Source organism: Schistocerca piceifrons, chromosome 4 (genome assembly GCF_021461385.2).
Source record: "Schistocerca piceifrons isolate TAMUIC-IGC-003096 chromosome 4, iqSchPice1.1, whole genome shotgun sequence".
NCBI lineage: Eukaryota > Metazoa > Arthropoda > Insecta > Orthoptera > Acrididae > Schistocerca > Schistocerca piceifrons.
The window spans coordinates 546938689-546959988 of NC_060141.1; the positions used below are offsets into that span (position 1 = coordinate 546938689).

A 21300-nucleotide genomic window follows, 5' to 3' on the forward strand; every position below is an offset into this window, starting at 1 on the left:
CATTCGACGGCCAACACCGCGGTTCCTGGTGTGTCCGCTGTGCCGTGCGTGTGATCATTGCTTGTACAGCCCTCTCGCAGTGTCCGGAGCAAGTATGGTGGGTCTGACACACCGGTGTCAATGTGTTCTTTTTTCCATTTCCAGGAGTGTATATGCTTCACTACGCCGGGAAAAAGGAGGTCTGACATGGAATTAGAAGGTATCCCATGACTTTTGTCACCCCTTTGTGTTAATTATTCTGTAGAAACAACAGTTCATTCCTAGTGCGTCATTTTCTCTACAATAGTGGTCTTGTCTCTCTCTGCAGACAGCAGCGGTTTTGAAATTTTGGATCAGCATGAATTTCTATCTACTGCATACTCGTTTCTGTATTCATCTTCACTCACTATAACGATCTTATGCGTCGCTAGTCCCGGTAATTATTCACCTTGAAGAAGTAGTCTTACAATGGATGGAGCATTGGTATATTTCAACTTTTTTTTCACTGTTTGAAGTGATTTCAACTACAGAGTGTGCATTCACAAACCATAAAATATTACATTGAGAACAAGACGTTATTTCTTCGCGAATTCGATGTAAATAAATCCGGAAGTATAGCATCACACAGATCCATCACATTAATTTGGGTTAGAAATCTCATCCTTTATTTCCGCCTCACTCTGTAACACGTGGATTGATAACAGGAAAATTGCAGCTAATATGTTTCGAGGTTAAATCACCGATACAAACAGTATCTGCGTATTTTCTGATAAGCCCAAGGTTAATCCACGGGTATATAAGAAGCTGCCCCGCTCTCCGAAAATCATCGATTCCACAATGGATCTCCGTAAAGCTGTGAGGATTATCTTCGTGGTAAGACATCATTATTTAGTTTCATTACAACAGTAACGTGTCTGCTGAAATTCTGCAAATTCCTTGTGGAGCACAGACGATTTTGTATTGCTGATTTTTTCCTTAAAAAAAACAGATGTAATATAGCCATCTACCACAATGAAATACTATAAGTATCAAATTGTTCTACTGTTATTAGAGAGTATGAAATCAGATATGAAGAAACATAAGATAAACCTTTGGAGGCGTCATCAGGGGTAATGTCATCTCTCCGATTGTGGTGTAATCGCTCAGTAAGGCGCGGTGAAAACATTAACAGAGAGAAAAAGATATTGCGGTTTGACAAATAGTTACTGTTAGTGAATCTCAGGTATATACTTTGACTGATACTACTGTTGAAACTTCCTGGCAGATTAAAACTGTGTGCCGGACCGAGACTCGAACTCGGGAACTTTGCCTTTCGCGGGCAAGTGCTCTAGCATATGAGCTACCCAAGCACGACTCACGCCCCGTCCTCATAGCTTTACGTCTGCCAGCACTTCGTCTCATACCTTCCAAACTTTACAGAAGCTCTCTTGCTAACCTTGCAGAACTAGCAGTCCTGAAAGAAAGGATATTGCGGAGACATGGCTTAGCCCCAGCCTAGGGGATGTTTCTCATTCTGGATACTACTGTTGTTTGCGACTAAAAATTTTTTGTCTTGTTACTACTATTTTTGTTTTTGTAGTGAAGTCTCTTACTAGCAGTAAAAGCCGGTTTTCAAATTTTAGTACCACTATACGAAGACAATCCTCGTGAATCAGCGACATTCTATGCTGGCTGATCTAGAAAAAGACTAACACAGAAGGGCTTTTTAAATTAATATGCAGCAAAATAAGCTGCAATCCGCCCAAGAGCCGAACTACGCGATGAGCCTCTTTATCGTATTTATATCAGTTGCTTTAGTATCGATATCGACATCTACCGATAAAACGTTAATGCATTCTACTCTAGAGGAAGTAATCTTCCGTTTGTAGTGTTTCTTATGAATCTAAAAAATCAAATATTGCTTACGGTATACTAAGAATAATAAAAGTTTCAGCAGCGTTTGTATGTTTGCTTTATATAGGCAGCTAACTTGCAGAGATAATAGCACACAGGTGCTGTTAGATAGTGTCCGAGAGTGGGAGAATGAACACAGCTGTATAACTAGTACTTATATTTCCAAAACACAAAAGAAGTAAGGACATTGGCTGCCAGCGGGCATTTCTTTAGATCAAAAGGGTAAGCTGAAAATTTGTGCCGGACTGAGTTTCGAAGCCGAGTCTCCTGCTAAGTAGGATGACGCGCTGACCACCACGCCATCTGGACACAACTGTCAGAACAACCGCACAAACTACCCTAGCATGCCTCCCGTCAGACCCAAATTCTCAGCTTGTACCACACACTACTGATGTAGTGCCCCTGCTCGTTAGTCCCATTACTCGCGCTAGTTCGCCGATTCCTGTAACAGTTCGAGCTAGGTGTGCATTTTCACTGAAGGGATCACTGGCCGGTCTGGCGCAAATTTTAGACTTGCCCCATTGATATAAATCAATACCCTCTGGCAGCTAATGTCTTTAATAGCTTTGTGTCTTGATTCATGGTGGCTGCAGGATCAAAATGGCGTCTGATCTTTCAGACTAGTCCGAAAGAACAGACACCGAATGTAAAATAGAGGTTTCGTCCAATGATTCTTTCAGCGCAGGTGCACACCAAGCTCGAATTCTTACTGGAATCGAGGAAATGCCACAAGTAATGGGGCTACTGAGCAGGGGCACTTCGTCAGCAATGTGTGGTATAAGTTGAGAATTTGGGTCTGACGGGAGGCGGGCCGTGGTAGTCCGTGCAGATGCGATGATCGGTGTGTCCGGATGGCGCGGTGACAGCGTGTCTGCCTAATAAGCAGGAGACCCGGGTTTGAATTCCAGTTCATTACAAATTTTCAGTTTCCCCCATTTACATAAATTAATGCCCACTGGCAGCTAATGTCTTTAATTCCTTTCTGTCTTGATTCATTGTGGGCAAAAAAACTAAACTCCGTCCGAACAGGCCCAACGGAACCGACCAGCCGCCGTGTCATCCTCAGCCAGCAGGCGGCAGTGGATGCGGATATGGAGGGGCACGTGGTCAGCACACCGCTCTCCCGGCCGTATATTAGTTCTCAATCACGTAGCTCCTCAGTTTGCCTCACAAGAGATGAGTGCACCCCGCTTGCCAACGGCGCTCGGCAGACCGGAGGTCACCCATCCAAGCGGTAGCCCAGCCCCACAGCGCTTAACGTCGGTGATCCGACGGGAACTGGTTTTACCACTGCACCAAGGATTGTGGCTGCAGGATCAAAATTATGTGTGTTCTTTCGGAAATGTCCGAAAGAACAGACATCTCATATAATATGTATTTAAATTTTCTTGTCGTGTATTTTTTAAACTTTCGTCTTCCTGAATATGTCCTAGGAAGCAGAAAGAAAGAAAACATTTTACAAGACTTGCTTCAGAATCATTTTCTTGAAAATTCATTGTTGATTAGTTAGCGGACTATCTAACATGACAGAATCTCAACGAAGAGAAACTTTTCTGTAACAGAACAGTAACTTTCATATCGCCACCCGCATTACGTGCTTCCCACACAATGATGCAGAAATTTAAAATCATATGGCGAGAGTCCTTGACACTGTGATGCAGAAATGCAGCGAGTCTTGTTCTGTTTTTAGCACGTGAAAGACCTGTGCACTGTGAAAAACTAAATACGTGTCTCTGTAGATTAATGTACGTCGCTTCATTGTACGAATATTTATTTTTCGACTTGATTCAAGCAGACAACAGAAACCATGAAACAATCGGTTTTCAAGAGCGAAACTAAATACTGCCTAAAATGCAAAGGAACAATATGTCATTTCCACACGCTGTTGATGTCCAGTGATAGTATTATCATGACACAGAGCATTCCATTTACTGCGCAAAAATGGGTGACTTCGTTGTTGATAGGAGTAAAGTTTCATCCAACGTATCGTCTGTATATCTCATTGCTTGGAGATTTTACTATAAATATTATGCTTTCACTCCTGTCACCCCTCTCAAAGCAAAATATGTTGCGCGAGGAAAACGCCACTTGTTGCGCCTCCATATAAACCAGACTCTCTCTTTGTGAACCTGGTCACTAAGATAGATGAATGTGGAAGAAGGGATTGTTTCATAATACACTTGTGTGTTACCCTACTGGGTGTTGTTGTGCCTGAACAATGCACTTACTGCTGTTAGATGTTTTCAATGCTTAAAGTTTGCTTAGGCCGGTATGGCTTTAAGTATCTATTCCCCATGGCGTTAAGTATCTTTTTCTGACATTTGCAAGTCAGCTATGGCGTGTGCTTTTCTGGTTAAATAACATGTATGATATGTGAAGTTGTCACAATAGATATTATTCTACTGTAAAGACGATCAGTGATCGAAACCGATTGTGAATAAATATATGGTAAGACAGCACAGTGTGTATCATACATTTTTCCAAGTTCGTCGATGCTGTTAACAGCCTTAAAATCTTAAAATTTTTCGTTATATACATTGTATCTCGTCAACATTTTCAATCACGAGATGAGATGCAATATATCTAATGAACATTTTATATGACTGACATGACACTGGTAAGCTAGAAAGCCATATTCTACTCACTATACTATGTCTCTAACAGATGATGAAATATAAAATATTTTCATATCTTCTGAGAACACTTTTTGTTGTATTTTATAGCCTTTGAAAATGACGGAATGTCGAAATGCGTCAGGTGTATTTGGAAATAATAAAAGGTATGGTCAAGAAATCAGAAAATTTATAAAGCCCATCCAAATGGCGGCTTCGTCTCACAGCAATTTCATGGAAATCGCAGAATTAGAAATGTTTTGCATGATGTGTGAGGTTGTATTATAATTAACGCGACTCTTTCGGAGCGACTGATTCGTATTTCAAGTGCAGTGATGTGAGATCATAGCCAGGTTGTAATGGCACACAAGTTGGGCGACGACACATCTAGTATTCATTTCATTTCTTTTCTTCTCGAAGAACTCCCGAATTCAGAACTATGGCTACATTGAGATATGAAATGCCACCATGATCATAGAAGTTACCTTCTACACATAGTGTCCTAAAACGGATAAAACCAGAGATCACGAAATACCTTAAGTGAGGCGATCCACTAACCAATACCTGCAATACTGCGGCTGCAAATTTCAATGAAATTGTCTTCAAGTCCTACATAACTCTGTAACTCCTTTCGAACAAGAAATTTTTCGCTGTTTTGTGAATCGTTTGTAATGAAACAGCGGCAGTGACATGTACACTTGTCTATATAGACTGTTGCTAAAGAATTAATTAACAGGGGAAATTAGATGGGGAATTGTTGAGCTACGAAATTTTCTCTGCTCTTTTCCTAAAGGTGTACTGATTTTTTAAATTTATTTTTCTAGTTGTCGAGCGCTTTATCTGCCACCGCTGCCGTTTCAAGACCATGGTGGTCCACCTTCGCTCAACGGGCGTACTGTTCATCACCGGGCGAAGTCATCTGCAACAGGGACTGTTCGGAGGTAAGACTCTCATGTACTGCTCCAGCACCTAAATTTGCGCATGATTTTTTATTTTTTTCATTTCTCGTATGCATCTCGTGTAATCCCATTCATATTTCACGAGCCACTGAGATCTAAAATGTTGTGCTCTTTGCGGAATAGACACAGAAGTACTAACTGCCTATTCACTCTGTTAGGCGCTGGCATTGCCTGGAGCATGGATATTCATGGAGTGAGCAGCACGTAATGTGCATGTTACCAACATGCAACAAAATTTTGATGTGACTTGGGTACAACGCCAACTGTTTACATTTTCAACTAAGACTAAAGCTTCATTATTCCACACATTTGGTCTGTTTTTAAACAGTTAATTGTCAGTAACAGCAATGGTGAATAACTGTTGTTCCTACGGATACAAATCTAAATATATCAAAGAAAGAAGGGTTACTTGGCACAGACATCTATTCCAGTCATCATACCCGAAGTAGTCGCTTTATATGTTGTAACTATTGAGATACATTGTAACAAACAGTTAATATATGGCTAAACTATGTGACTGTATGGCTATATATTTGCGAGGCAAGTGCTACACAGGGCAATTTTCACCTGCAAAACGGATTTCTATACGAGAATCTGTGTCGTTACCTGCGAACTATGTAGGTCTCCAAACCATTCAGCATATTTTAAAGTAATAGCAATAGCAAATTGCAGTTGTAGCACCTATGTTATGACAGTACCTACTGTTAAAAATACAGCTAGAAAAATGAATGAAGATGAAACATATGGTAGTAGAAAATGAAGACGGAAGAATGTCGCTTTAAGAAATTCATTAAATGTGTAGTAAATTTCTAAATTTCAGATTCGATGTTTCTTTCCTAAAACTTTGGCGTTCTACGCAATTTAGCCGCAGCATGATTTATTAAAACAGAGACTAAGCAATACAATCAAATGGGCTACAAACCTAAAAATAGTAGTGACTATCCTTTTACGAAAAAAAGAAAAAGATAGCAACATTTGAACTGTGACACTTGTCGGAAAGAAGCGAGATCTTCTGCCTTTTATCTCTTCAAAGCTGTAATCCAAAGTCATTCCATATATTTTAGCATGTTTACAGAATCGACGGTATTTAGTATGCACTGGCGAAGTAATTACATAAAAAGGGCACTCTTTATGCTGTACCAGAGTCGGGTGACGTTTGACTACGAAAATTCTGTTCTTCGCATACGAATGCTCACTCCATGTATTCCTGCTCTACGGGCATTACAGCGGGTTTCCTGCAGCACAACATTAACGTCTCATACGACAGCGCATCGAAATTCACAGAGGGCATAAGTACGTTACCAGAACAGAAGACACTATTTATAAAGTACAGAATTAAGACGATCTTCGATACCCTTCTTATATTTATTTTTTTAATTGTATATCGTTCTTGTAAACAGGTGCAGATATGTCTTGGCAACCTGGAAGATGACTACGATCCTCAGACAATGATAGTGTGCGACAAGGCCAATGGAATGTGGTGCAGTGCAAGTCAAAGACAGTGTGTTCCGAAGGAAGAGTCTGATTGTGTACCAGCTGGGAACACCTTCACGTGTAACAGCATCGGATCCTTCCCTGACCCGTATGACTGTAAGACGTACCACGTCTGTATTGAAGGCCAAGAGCAGGCGGTGACTGGAACGTGCAATGCTACTGATGCTGCCTACAATCCCTGCACAGGGGACTGCACGTAAGTCGCCAACAACGGTTATTCCATCACAAAGCTTCTTCCGAAATTCGAATTAAGCAACGCGGGTTATACATTAATCGAATAAGTATAATATTTATTCTTCTTCACTGAACATTCTACACATCATAGACCCAGTTATATTGCAACGCTATCAGGCAAATGAGAAATCATTAAGTGAGTAATATTTTAATAAATTATATAACAAGAATAATAATACAATTTGTCCGTAAAAAAATTTTGAAAGTATCTACAAATGGCAACCATCACCTTTCATCCAAATAGTCGCCAATGGTGATTTGATAGAATCATAAATCACTCAAATAAGCCATTCTGAATCGGGTAACAATCATGAAACGTCCTTACAACAATTATATTTTTTATGTGCACGGAACCCCTTTGCTTCCTTGATTATTCTCAGTTTTTGTGTTTGACCTCTTCACGTTGGTTTCTGGAATTATTTTGTGAGTTTTTGTGTGATTGCTAATTTGATTGGTTTTTGTGGATGCAGTCAAACAATAAAAGCCAAGCAACACTCTCAGGAAGTTCTGCATTATTTCAGCAATATATATTAGTAACTTCAATTCCACACTTCTATATTCCCAAAAGACTTTTGATACTGTTCCTCACAATAGGCTTCTAATCACACTGAGCGCTTATGAAGTAGCGTCTCCGTAGTGCAACTGGATCCGTGATTCGCTATCAGAAAGGTCATAGTTCATACTAACTGACGGAAAGTCATCGAGTAAACAGAAATTATATCTGAAGTTCACCAAGGAACTGTTATAGGCCCTCTGCTACTCCTGATCTATATAAACGATTCAGCAAACAATCTTAGCAGCAATGTTCGATTGTTTGCAGATGATACTGTTATTCAGCATCTAGAAAAGTCATCAAAATATCAGCATCAATTGAAATATTATTTAAGCAAGATATCTGTAAGATGCGAGAAGTGGCTATTGACTGCAAATAAACAGAAGTGCGAGATCATCCACATGTGCATTACAACACCTTCGTTACAGTTCGAGTCCACGGTCAACCATGCAAATCTAAAGGCTGTCAAATGGTTCAAATGGCTATGAGCACTATGGCACTTAACATCTGAGGTCATCAGCCCCCTAGAACTTAGAACTACTTAAACCTAACTAACCTAAGGACATCACACTCTTCCATGCCAGAGGCAGGATTCTAACTTAGCTGTCAATTCAACTAAATACCTAGGGGTTACAATCATGACCTTAAATTGGACCGATCACGTAGATAATGTTGTGGGGAAGACGAACCAAAGGCTGCGTTTGATTGGCAGGACACTTGGAAAAAGCAGCAGGTCTACTAAAGAGACTGACCACACTACGCTTGTCCATTCTCTTCAGGAATACTGTTATGCGGTGTGGGATCCGCATTAAATAGGATTGATGGAGGACATCGAAAAAATGTGAAAAGGGCAGCTCGTTTTATATTATCGCAAAATAGGAGAGAGCCCACCACGGATGTGATACGTGAGTCGGAGTGGCAATCGTTAAACCATAGGCGTTTTTCGTTCGAGATATTTTCACGAAATTTAAATGACTAACTTTCTCCTTCGAATGCGAAAATATTTTGTTGACACCAACCTACATAGGGAGAAATATTCGTCGTAATAAAATAAGAGAAATCGGAGCTCGCACGGAAATATTTAAGTGTTAGTTCTTCTCGCGCGCTGTTCGATAGTGGAACGGTAGAGAAATAGCTTAAAGGTGCTTCGATGGACCCTCTGTCAGACACTTACGTGTGAGTTGCAGAGCAGTCGTGTCGATGTAAATGTAGGTGGACGCACGTTACATTAAAATGCTCCAGACTGTCCAAAGCCAGATAGTATGAAAGGCTTTTTTCCTATAAAGTACTGTCTGCAGGTAATAGAAGAAAATAAACTTCGAGGCCAATGTATGATATGAAATTATAATAAGTATAAATGATATAGAAGTTACCTATGTTTATAACGCTGAGAAAGATGTAAAGCGATATATTTGAATCTCTCTTGAAGATAGCTTTGTTATAACTTTTGAAGAGAACTTTCAGTGGTACAGCTTAATCATCATAAAATTTGTGGTTGATATATCACATTTCCATTACGCTATAATTCTTACCCAAAGTGACGATCCACAGTTTCCTGAGAAACCCCTACGGCAGCTGATGATGCTGAACGCACTGCACGCAGACATCTTGTGTAGATAATTCTTGTCAGATTAAAATTCGGTGCTGGACCAGGATACAATGAAAAATTCTACCTGGAAACAGCTATGGTTGCCATAGCTATTTCGTAAAATATATTATTTACAAGTTCCGTTAAAAAACAAGTAAGCCGTGGACAATTTTAGGGAATTAAAATCTCACGGAAGAGGAAGAATTAATGTAAACACAGGAACAAGTCAATAACCGACAGTACTTGCGTCCAGCAAAAATATTGTAGTATTTTAGTGAAAGTTACTAAAACGTCATAAGTATGTATGCCGTGTCATAAATAAATAATGCAGATAATAAGAGTAAAACTATATGGACATTCTACAACAGGAGACAAGACAGCCAGTCATTGTACATGATTTCATAACAAACTAATGTTGTGATTGATAATTCGCAAGTTCCAGGTACTGTAGATCATCACTTTCTAAACGTAGTTGCTAATGTAGGAATAATGGTTCAATTGGATAAAAAAGACACGATATTAAAAATATGATTTCACAAAACTTTAAGCCAATAAATGTAGCGCCAGCATCCTTCACTGAAATTAATACAATTATAAAAATTCTAAAAACAAAAGCTCTTGGAGGGTTGACAAAATTCCAGACAGAATTCTGAAAAGTTGGTCCAACTTAATAAATAAGGTCCTTAGTGAGATATGCCATGTACCACAGGCACAGGGAATTTTTCCAGGCAGGTTAAAATATGCAGTTGTTAAAGTACTTCATAATAAAGGTGACAAAATAGACATAAACAATTATCGTCCAATTTTTACTTAGCATATGACAGTTTGGATTCCGGAAGGGTTGCTCGAATAAGAATGCTATTTATACGTTCACTCATCAAACAGTACAAGCCTTAAATAATTAATATGTCGCTGGTTGGTACCGTTTGTGATCTTTCCAAGGCGTTTGGTTGTATAGATCACGGCACTCTTTTAAAATTGATGATTTTGCTCACAGCAGAATTGTAATGAACAGAGTGCAAAAGGTTGTACAGATTAATTCAGACAATGTTGGATAAGTAGGAAATTTCAGTGACTGGGAAAAAATATATATGACCTTCAATAAGCAAAACTGGTACTTTTTGCAAATGACATTAGTGTTGTAATAAATTCTATTAAAGAGAAAGCAACAGTAGAGCTGATAAGTGACATTTTCCAAATAAAAATTAGGTGCTTGTCTAAAAATGGATTGTCCCTAAAATCTGAAAGAGAAATAAACTACATTCGTTATGTACAACAAATAGAGTCACACCACAGTTTAAGTAGCACACAAGCAGGAGTCAATAAAAAGGGTAGAACGCCGTAAATTTTTGGGGGTACGTGTTGATGACTACTTGAACTGGAAGATGCATATTGCCAAGCTTCTAAAACAATTAAGTTCAGCTACTTTTGCTTCTTGTATAATTGTTAATCACGGAAACAAATATATCAACCTTCTAACATATTTTGCGTAGTTCCACTCAATAATGTCTCACGGAATAATGTTCTGGAGTAACTCATCACATAGGAAGAAAGTACTGATTGCACAACAGTTAGAACAAAATGTGGTGTTCACCCGTGGACGTCATGTACGTATCTCTTCAAGGAGCTAGGTATTTTAACTACGTCGTCGTGATAAACATATTCACTAATGAAATTCGTCATATATAATCCATCAGAGTATGAGAAGAACAGTGATGTCCATATCTACAAGACTAGAGAGAAAACGACATTTATTACCTATTGTTAAAGATGTCAGTAGCTCAAAAACGAGTTCAATACGCAGCAGCAAAAATATTTGATCATGTACCCAATAATACAAAATATTTTATAAGTAGCGAAAAAAGTTTTAAATCTAATTTAAAATAATTTTCCCTCGTAACTCCTACTGCATTGACGAATTTCTACTTAAAAACTGGTAGCAGTTAGAAAAGAAAGCAAGTGTAGATTCATAAGCACGACTAAAAATAATTGTTTATCAATGTTAACACTAATCTACACCTACATCTACATCCATACTCCGCAAGCCACCTGACGGTGTGTGGCGGAGGGTACCTTTAGTACCTCTATCGGTTCTCCCTTCTATTCCAGTCTCGTATTGTTCGTGGAAAGAAGGATTGTCGGTATGCCTCTGTGTGGGCTCTAATCTCTCTGATTTTATCCTCATGGTCTCTTCGCGAGATATAAGTAGGAGGGAGCAATATACTGCTTGAATCCTCGGTGAAGGTACGTTCTCGAAACTTCAACAAAAGCCCGTACCGAGCTACTGAGCGTCTCTCCTGCAGAGTCTTCCACTGCAGTTTATGTATCATCTCCGTAACGCTTTCGCGATTACTAAATGATCCTGCAACGAAGCGCGCTGCTCTCCGTTGGATCTTCTCTATCTCTTCTATCAACCCTATCTGGTACGGATCCCACACTGCTGAGCAGTATTCGAGCAGCGGGCGAACAAGCGTACTGTAACCTATTTCCTTTGTATGCATATCCTGTAAACTGACTCGTTCCACATAATTCCGATAACAGAATCGATTAAAGGATCTATGGCACATGTAACTAACTAATTGTTTCAACATATGTCCCTATGAATCTGTCTCTTCTCCTACTTAATGTTTCCGACGCCATCTTTTGCTCGCTGATTCTGTGGACAACCACCTCATTTATTTTTCTGATAAATACAGTGGTTTAGTCATTTCGAGTGGCAACTGCAGTACAGTGTGGCGATAACTGCACAAATATTCGTTGCGTTACAATCTTTCAAATACTATAAGTTATGCTATAATGGATTCTTCCCCAGTCTTCAATTTTTGCTAATATTTTTATCACTGACTGTGTACCGTCAACAGAAAAGTATTCGCAGGAAGGCACTGACTGACATGCTTCACACTTTGCACCACGAAGTTTAGTCGATCCGGCAATGACCTCAGATTATAACACGATTAAGATGACTGCTAAAATGAAATGGCTTCAGGAAAAGTGAAAAATTGAAAAGAATAAGATCCTCGGAAGGGTAGACTGAAAACAACCTCGGTGAACTTAAAAGTAATAGGAGTGCAAAAGGAATTCCAACAAGAAGGCATAGGATGACAGGTGTTAAGGTCTCTGGGAACTCATCCGCGGTACTAGACGGAGGTGTAGAGGGTAAAAACTGTCGAGGAAGACAGAAATTGGAATGTGTCCAACAAATAATCGAGGACGTTGGGTGCAGGTGGTACTATGAGATGAACAGGATGGAAGTGGGGAGGTAGTAGTTGCAAGTGGCATAGACCACTCATAAAACTAGTGGTTTTGGTTTACACGGACTCTTTCGTTCTGCTACCAGTAAGAATACAATTGCAGTGTGGTTGGCTTCACTCACTACCCTCCACTTCGTATCGCGTAAAAGGAGAAGTAACGTGGTAGGCCCTTATGTACACAAAATGGTCTGAAGGAAACCGATCGAGGTGGCGAAACGGTTAATGCATAGGGGTCAGACTATGTAAGAGAGGTAGTCAAGTCCATGTTTGGGTTCCCTGTGACTTCTCCCCCTGGCTACAGGCGGACGTCAGCACGGTTTCAGTGTGAGAGCCAGTGCCAGCTTCCTGCCACATCTTTGTCCAGGCCAAGCGACTTCTCCGTCTCTGAAAAATCTCATGCTCAACGAAGCAATGCACCTCCATCTTCCTTTACTTACTTATAAGGGTATGTTTACAGATGAAAGCTAGAAAACGCTTCATAGCCGAGAGAAAAATAAAAGAGAACTAAACCCTTCCAACATTTACATACCAAGTTGGACATTTGAGACAAGACATAAAAAGGAGAATAAGAAGTTATGCCTCTTCTTTTAATACCGTCCACTCAGTTTTAAGGATTCTTTCACAAGTTGTCTAATTAACAATGTATTTCAATCACCAGACTTAATTACAGGAGTCGCTCATTAGAGAATCTCAATGTTCATTAAATTTCGAACCATCAGCATCTTAAAAAAAGAATCTTCAGCGAAGATTAGATTTCGTACAGAACAGTACGTCAGAGTGATAGGGATTTACAATTCGTACTCCTTACCAATAAGCAAAAGAATAATTTACTTTTATTCTCAGAGTTGAGGAGCGCATATGAGAATTAGATAACCACTTTTCTGATACAATAATGGTTACTTTACGTGATACACATTTTAACTACAGAGGCACAAATCATCCTGAGGACAATTTATGATTTAAGATGCAATTTATAATGTAAATTAAGTATTGTAAATCAACAATAAAATAACTAAGCATATAGGGCGCTATAATATTCACCTTTCTGCTTTCCACATCTTAAATCTTTCTTAATGATCCAGTAAATGTGTCACTTTTTGCCGAAATACTCCATGGGATGAACAATAATAAGAGGCTCCGTCTGTCGTATGTTAGTGTAAAGGATCTCATTAAACTTTTTTAACCGTCACTTTCAGGGATGCTGGGAATGATTCGTAGCATCAAGGCAAGGACAAATGTTGCTGTGAAGATTTATTCTGAAATCCACCTTTTAACTAGTTACTCGATACAGCGTCACATCACGTGCTCTGAACGCGTCAGAGTAGTGTTTCAAAACGTACTCCGTGAGAATTAATGCTTCAACTTCAACCGGCGATCCCATCATCTCCACAAAAGCTTAGGATACTCTGTTCCAAGTCGCTGATGTCAACAAGAGCAGGGTAAACCAAGTTCTTCACGTGTCTGCAAAACCACAAGTCCTGTTAATTGACAGATCCATTGAGTGACAGATAGGATCGTGTCTTTCACTGCTCGATGACGCCGGACCCATCGTCTTGGGTAGGTTTTTTCCAAAAACTGGCATGCATCCAATCTTAAGTGCACTGGGCCTCTATTATGGATGCAACACGCACGCGGCAAACTGCTAAGGGCACATTTTCCAGTAGGATAGTCTGTTTGACCTCCAGAAAGTTAAGTACTTAGTGTGTTGGGAAGTGCTGGGACCAACTTTTAGTAGCAACGAATTACACTTTCCTCAAAACATCAAAGATACCTCCTTCCACGTAGGTTTCTTCAGGTAATTAAACAGCGAGAGAGGTGTTGTTTCCAGTCTTCGTAGCAGTTTTGGAAAGCTTCTTTTGGAATAATTCTTGGTTCATTGTTTACACGCTTCATGATATCATCCAAAGTACGAAAATAACGCCATTTCATGTAATTTTATGCTGAGGAAATGAACTCACAGCTACTGAGGTTAGATGAAATTGAGGCAGATGAAACATACGACTGTCATTTCTTGCCCAAAAGTCATTGACGGAAATTTCTGTATGATAGGGTGCAATGCGTAATGCTGAACCCAATTGAGTGCAATAACTGTTCGCAAATGCACCACCATTTTCCAGAGTCATTCCAAGGCTTTCAATAAATAGTTTGACTGACGGTTTGAGCGGAGGTCATTTTGAACTACATGCACAGTGTCGAAATAATGAGTCTACATAAGATTTTGGATTTCCTCTTCCTCGCTCTCTCTGGAGGGCAAAAGTTTGCAGTGTGCCACTCTCATATTCGGCTCTTTGTGTTTAAGTCATATTCAAAAATTCATAGTTCTTGACTTGTAATAAGGCGAATGAAAAAATTTGGCTTAATCTGAATTTGATCCACATGATACACAGATCCATTCGATTGTTGCTGCGCTTCCTCGTGAGATTCTTTGCAATCATCTTTGTGCGCATTTCTCGCATGACAAATTCCTGCATTAACATTCGATGGATGTTAACTGCGTTCAAATTTAACTCACTACTGACCTTTGTCAATCCCGACCTGAGTTCATAGAGCGTTTCAATCCTTCTGAATTGACATGTCTTCTTGTGGATAAAAGTCTTCCATCACGAGCCATTTGGTTCTACCCGACGTGTTAAAAAAGGTTTGTGCCATCATAACTCTTGGCTCTGACACAAAAGTTCATATAAACACTTTGGAACTTTTCACAAAATTTGATGGAGCAGCGTTGCTCGTACTTTTGCCAGCATATGTTCATAATGCACTTGAGAAACAGAGCTTCACTTCAGACGCTCTCAACACTTATGTCGTAATGGCAGCAAGTTTACGCTGGTAATGAGTGAAAGACGCGGTTCAACATACAGTGACGGGGAAAAACTCGCAACACCAAAAAAATACTAGAGTAGTGGCATTTCGGGAATACATTTGTCTAGGTTACATGTTTAGGTGGTTCACATTGCAAGACTACACGTTAATACAAGCGCGAGATACGCCACTGCAAACGTGAAATGTTGGTACATTAATAACTGGTGTAGCCACCATAATGTTGAATGCAGATATACAGACGTGCATGCATTATGTTACACAGGTACCGAATGTCAGTCTGTGGGATGAAGTTCCACACTTACCGCACTTGGTCGGTCAATACAGGGACGGTTAAATGCTGGTTGTCAATGGCGCTTGAGTTGTCCGATCCATGTGCGCTCGATTGGAGACAGATCTGGTGATCTAGCAGACTAAGGCAACATATCGACACTCTGTAGAGCATGTTGAGTTACAACATCGATATGTGGGCGAGCGTTATCCTGTTGGAAAGCCCCCTGGAATGTTGTTCACGAATGGCAGCACTACAAGTCGAATCACCAGTCTGACGTGTAGATTTTCAATCAGGGTGCATGAGATAACCAAATGGTTCAAATGGCTCTGAGCACTATTGGACTTAACATCTGAGGTCATCAGTCCCCTAGAACGTAGAACTACTTAAGCCTAACTAACCTAAGGGCCCGAGGCAGGATTCGAACTTTCGACTGTAGCGGTCGCGCGGTTCCACACTGAAGCGCCTAGAACCGCTCTGCCACAGCGACCGGCATGGGATAACAATGAGAGTGAAATTAGAAATATACTGATACCTTCAGCTGCTTACGGGCGTTGATACATATCAACGGGAACAGGTGAAAATGTGTGCCGCGACTGGGACTCGAACACGGGACCTCCTGCTTACATGGCAGACGCTGTATCCATCTGAGCCACCGGGTGCACAGAGGATAGCGCGACTGCAGGGACTATCTCGCGGACGCCTACTGCGAGACCCACATTCTCACCTTGTATGTCCACACACTACATTCGCAGTGTCCCACCCCAACACACTCATTACGTGTGCAAGACATTCTTACCAAGTGCCGTAAGAGTTCGGGGAATATGTGTGCATCCGCACAGAAGAAGAAGATCATGGCCGGTATTGCCAGAACTATTACTTATATGGTGTCTGTTCTTCCGGACATTTCGGACATGTTCCTGCTGTTACCTGAAATCGAACCCCAGACCGTAGCTCCAGTGTGTCTAGCACACATGCTGGTTATATGCTCTCACCTGGCCTCCTTCTAACGAACACACTGCCATCACTGGCACCAAGTCAAAATCGGCTTTCCTCAGAAAACGTTAAAGACCTCTTCCCTGGTCACCAGTGAATTCGTAAATGGTGGTGGTGTGGCGTCAGTGAAATGTACGCTACAGGGGATCTGACAAGGAGTTGTCCTTGAAGTGACCGATTTGTAACAGTCCATTGTATCACTGTGGTGATAACTGCTGCTCAAATTGCTCCTGCAGATGCTATATTATGCGCAAGAACCATACGCCGAACACGATGGTCTTCTCTCTCGGTAGTGCTACGCGACCGTCCGGAACCCGGTTTTCTTGTGCCCGCACCTTTTCGTGACCACCACTGCCAGCAACTATGTACAGCGGCTACTTTCCCGCCAAGTCTGTCTGCAGTGTTGCAGAAGAAACGTCCAGCTTCTCGTTGCCCTATTACACGTTCAAACTCAGTGAGGTGTTGAATGGTTCAAATGGCTCTGAGCACTATGGTACTTAACATCTGAGGTTATCGGTCCCCTAGAACTTAGAACTACTTAAACCTAACTAACCTAAGGACATCACACACATCCATGCCCGAGGCAGGATTCGAACCTGCGACCGTAGCGATCTCCCGGTTCCAGACTGTAGCGCCTAGAACCGCACGGCCACTCCGGCCGGCTGAGGTGTTGAGAACAGCGTCTTTGTCACGTTAGAGGAATTCTTGAACTCACCACGTCCAAACTAAATGGTAACTAACGCTCACGACCGTAACAGAGTGTATTTAAAGCAATACCTGTTCCTTTATTCAGGGAAGGCAGCTAGCAGCTCCGAGGCGCCTCAGCAGGGGAACGCCTGACTCAGCCAGGCAACCTCCGCAATCAATGAAACAAATTGTGTATCTTGCCATTTTTTGGAATGAAGGTGATTTATGTGTCGAATATCTTGTTTTCTGTTGAGCGTTAGAGCGGAAATAGGAGAACAGTTCCCAGAATTTAAATGTATGAACGCAGGAGCCAGAGGTCTGCAAGTAAACCACCTGCACAGGCTAGTGATAGAAAAAGTGACATAAATCTGGAGATGCTGTTGGGTGTACAAAACTGCAACATGAAAAACTAGCGTCACTGTTATCCTCTTGCTTCACCGTACTCAGGAGGGCCCCAAATCTTTCACAATAGTACTACGTCTTGAGGTTGAAGCTCTTCTGTACGTGTTTGCCTACAACTGGATTTGTTTTTGGACGGGGACCCTCTCGAGCAAAACGCAACTTCATATTGTCTACTTCACAGACATCTTCAGCTGAAATTTCAGCATCATCAGTGGGCTTTTACTTTCTTTCTATTAAACAGGACAAAAGGTCATTATTACTTGTACACGTATAAATTTGAGTTTTTAAAACAGTAATTACAGATTTGAGGAACAGACAAAGTTCTGTACACACCGGTACCTATATACCTTGTTGCAACATGCTGCCCTTTTCTGGGCTTTTATTGCATTTGTTTTCTTTCGCAGTTTGTCATCTGTAACCACACAGAAATTAATGCAGAAAAATTATTTGTTCCAAAATTGGAATGTAATTTTAGGCCTAATATTAATTCTATGCGGAAGAGAGAGACAGAGAGAGCGATAGAGAGAAAGAGAGAGAGAGAGAGAGAGATAGTGTGTGTGTGTGTGTGTGTGTGTGTGTGTGTGTGTGTGTGTGTGTGGTGTTTTCTGGCGAAACATATTGCAAACACGCACACATACAAAAACACACACACACGGAAATATATACACAAGTGCAATGAAAACGTAAAAAAAAAATTAAAAAAAATAAACACAGCAAGTGGTAACAAGGCAAGTATACACAACCTTGTCTGTTCCACAGGTTTGCAAATACTGTCATAAAAACTCAAATTTATTTGTGCACAAGTAGTAAAGAAAATAAAAGCGCACTGATGCTGAAACCTCAGCGAAACATTCCTGGGAAATAGAAGAAAAGATAAAGTTGTTTTGCTCAAGGCGGACCCCCTCCAAAACCAAGTATACGCCACTTGGTCTTGTGGATGACCTACAGTACTGTGATCTAGATCCTGCCAGCTTACTGTAGAACTCTTTGTCACATCCTGCTGAGCAGAGGTGTGGCTACCTACATTTTGTACAGCTCTCTGGCTCCAAAATTGATCTCGTATAACGTGAAATAATTTTTCTTTGTGGCTAGACTGACAACGTCAGACCGCATCTGCACGGAAGGACCCGTCAAGCCCTGCACTCAGTCACTCGAGATGGGTATTGTCCCAGAGAACCCAAACATCTACTACGCCTGCAAGCCTACCGAAGATGGCGGCTACTACCCGGATATGTACAAGTGTCCTGGCGGGTATGTCTTCGACACCGCTCAATTTACGTAAGTACACCACATAAATGTAGAATTAATAGATGTTAATTTTGCCTTCCATTAACATGTTTCCAACTCATTAAGGTAGGGTCTGCATTCTTGCACACCATCCTTTTCTCCACATTGCTTGTGCATCCGTGTCCTGTTATTGCTTCAGATACCGCCTTCCACCTTGTGAAAGTTACGACTCTGTCCACCTTGAACTAATGTGATTCTACCTGTGAATCTCCAAATTAACAACTTGCTATTATTTCGTCGTAGTATGTTATTTGTTACCGTCCTGGGCTTTTGTTTTGAGTAAATAAAACGTTACGGAGGGGTATCAGACTTGTTGAAATCTTCTCGGGTTATCAGTAGAGTCGTGGTTTTGTGCTGTCTCGAAGTTTCGACGAGTTTCCTTCTTATCACCTTCAGGCGGAAATAAAGGGTGGGAAACTTATCGAAACTTTGTGACAACACAACGCCACGAAGTGGTTGAAGATGATGAATAGGAAACCCGTCGAAACGTTGCTACAATGCGACGGCATGATTCGATTAATAATCCGAGATGATGTCATAATCAATATTTTCAGGTTTAGAACCTTACTTAGACACCAGTATCGCTTTAGAAGGTATGTTGTGAGCGAAAGTCAACAACATATAACGAAATTTGCATTTTTTTTTAGTTTTTACCTTCGCAATAGAAATTGCACGGGGGGGACTGGGCTGGGGGGGGGGGGGGGGGGGGAGGGAATACTTTACGCCCACCTTTTGAAAATATTGTAATCTAGTCATTTAGTTTGTACTCTAAAATTTTGAAAAAATGTTTATTGCTTGTACTACCATCTTGGTAGTACACGTTATGGAAAATGCGTTAATGTTGCTAAGAATGTGGTAAAAGATATTTTCGGGTTCTGGACCCTACTTACATATCTGTGTATATTTAAAAAGTATGTTGTTTATAGAAGTCAACAACAATTAACGAAGTTTTCACTTTTCTAACTTTTTCTTAGGGTAGGCATAAAGCACCCCTGCCCCTCTCTCCCAACCTACCTCACTAATGTTTGTAATGGAAAATGCGCTGGTACTGCTACGGTCAAGCTGCTCACAGTCAGATGACCTGAAACCTCATTTTGTGCGCCCATAGCTGCCCATTCAGCAAAAGCAATACCTGACTACAAACCATACAATTTCATGTGTCACGTCGACAGAAGCGCTGTTTATCTCATATAAAAGACTAAACGTCAGAGATACAACGCCCTCACTGCACTAAAACCCTGCTCTTCTATTGCAGCTGCGTTGCATCCTCCGAGATCTGCTCCGCGACACGTCAATAGAATCACGTCGCCAGTCTTCGACAGTCCACAAGGCAGCCTCAGCTACGACCAATGAACCGTGCCGAGTGGGTGTTCCTCAGCTGCTGTGTTTGAGGTCTACTTTATCTCCAAACAAAAGAAACTCGTTCATACAAAAGTATACATCTCCTACAAAGCGTACATCGGCCGACATTTAGTAGCAATATTTATTGTAAGTTTTGGAACTAAAAAGGGTTGTCTTCATAGTACCAAGCTGTACTGTACAACATGTTGGGAATAAATCGTTTGATGACTTGGACTACTATCCTTTTTTCATGTTTCTTTATTTCATAAAGCTGGTAACTAATGTCTTGTTCAATGTCTCCTTTACTTTAATGTTAACGGGGCTGACATTCTTGTTGACACTTGGACACTCCCACTATATTGCGAAGTAGCGAAAACACACAAATATCAGTACTGCTGTGGCACATCGTCATGCTCAGAGCATTAAAAATTGGCACATGTCTACAAGTGACAATGTGGAACCGTTCTTATCTGCCAAATTACACACTGTCGTCATATCACCAGAACAGTAAAAACGCAAGACGACTTCTAGGAATCACCCACAACTACTGATTTTCTCGACGGGGTTACATAACGCGTCATTGCCATCGACGGAATCAAAGACAGAGCAGAAACTCTGATGTCAGAGGCGCGATAGAAGAAGGATCAGACGTAGGACTGTTGTAAGTATCATCGTACCACATGTCCAGGATTGTGTCAGAGCAAACACGAGTACTTCAGGATTAATGAACGGACATTGAACTCCGATACTCTTGCAAGCGAACCCAGTGTCTAAAGCGATGCACTATTTCGCTCAGTCACATTTATTATTACTCTTAAGTACGGAAGAAGCCAGAGTACAGCTCAAGGTCCCGTCGACGACTAAATCATTAGGGCTTAACAGAGACTATGGACACATCAGAACGGGGAACTAAAGAGTCAGCGTACTTTTCAAAGG

At 40.9% G+C, this 21300-nt stretch overlaps 1 protein-coding gene across 1 annotated transcript; it reads left to right on the forward strand.

Moving 5' to 3' along the window:
- Nucleotides 1-816: 816 nt before the first annotated feature.
- Nucleotides 817-20321, forward strand: LOC124795996. Its single transcript, XM_047260078.1, has 5 exons — nucleotides 817-852; nucleotides 5309-5425; nucleotides 6844-7133; nucleotides 18829-18987; nucleotides 20279-20321. The coding sequence occupies exons 1-5, from the start codon at nucleotides 817-819 to the stop codon at nucleotides 20319-20321; spliced, it is 645 nt and encodes a 214-aa protein (XP_047116034.1).
- Nucleotides 20322-21300: the final 979 nt, after the last annotated feature.

Excerpts from the sequence above, each read along its gene's own strand:
- LOC124795996 (XM_047260078.1), top strand. The coding sequence starts at position 817 with ATGGATCTCCGTAAAGCTGTGAGGATTATCTTCGTG. Across the intron at positions 5,426-6,843 it reads GCAACAGGGACTGTTCGGAG|GTGCAGATATGTCTTGGCAA; the intron begins GTAAGACTCTCA and ends TCTTGTAAACAG. Across the intron at positions 18,988-20,278 it reads ATGTACAAGTGTCCTGGCGG|CTGCGTTGCATCCTCCGAGA; the intron begins GTATGTCTTCGA and ends CTTCTATTGCAG.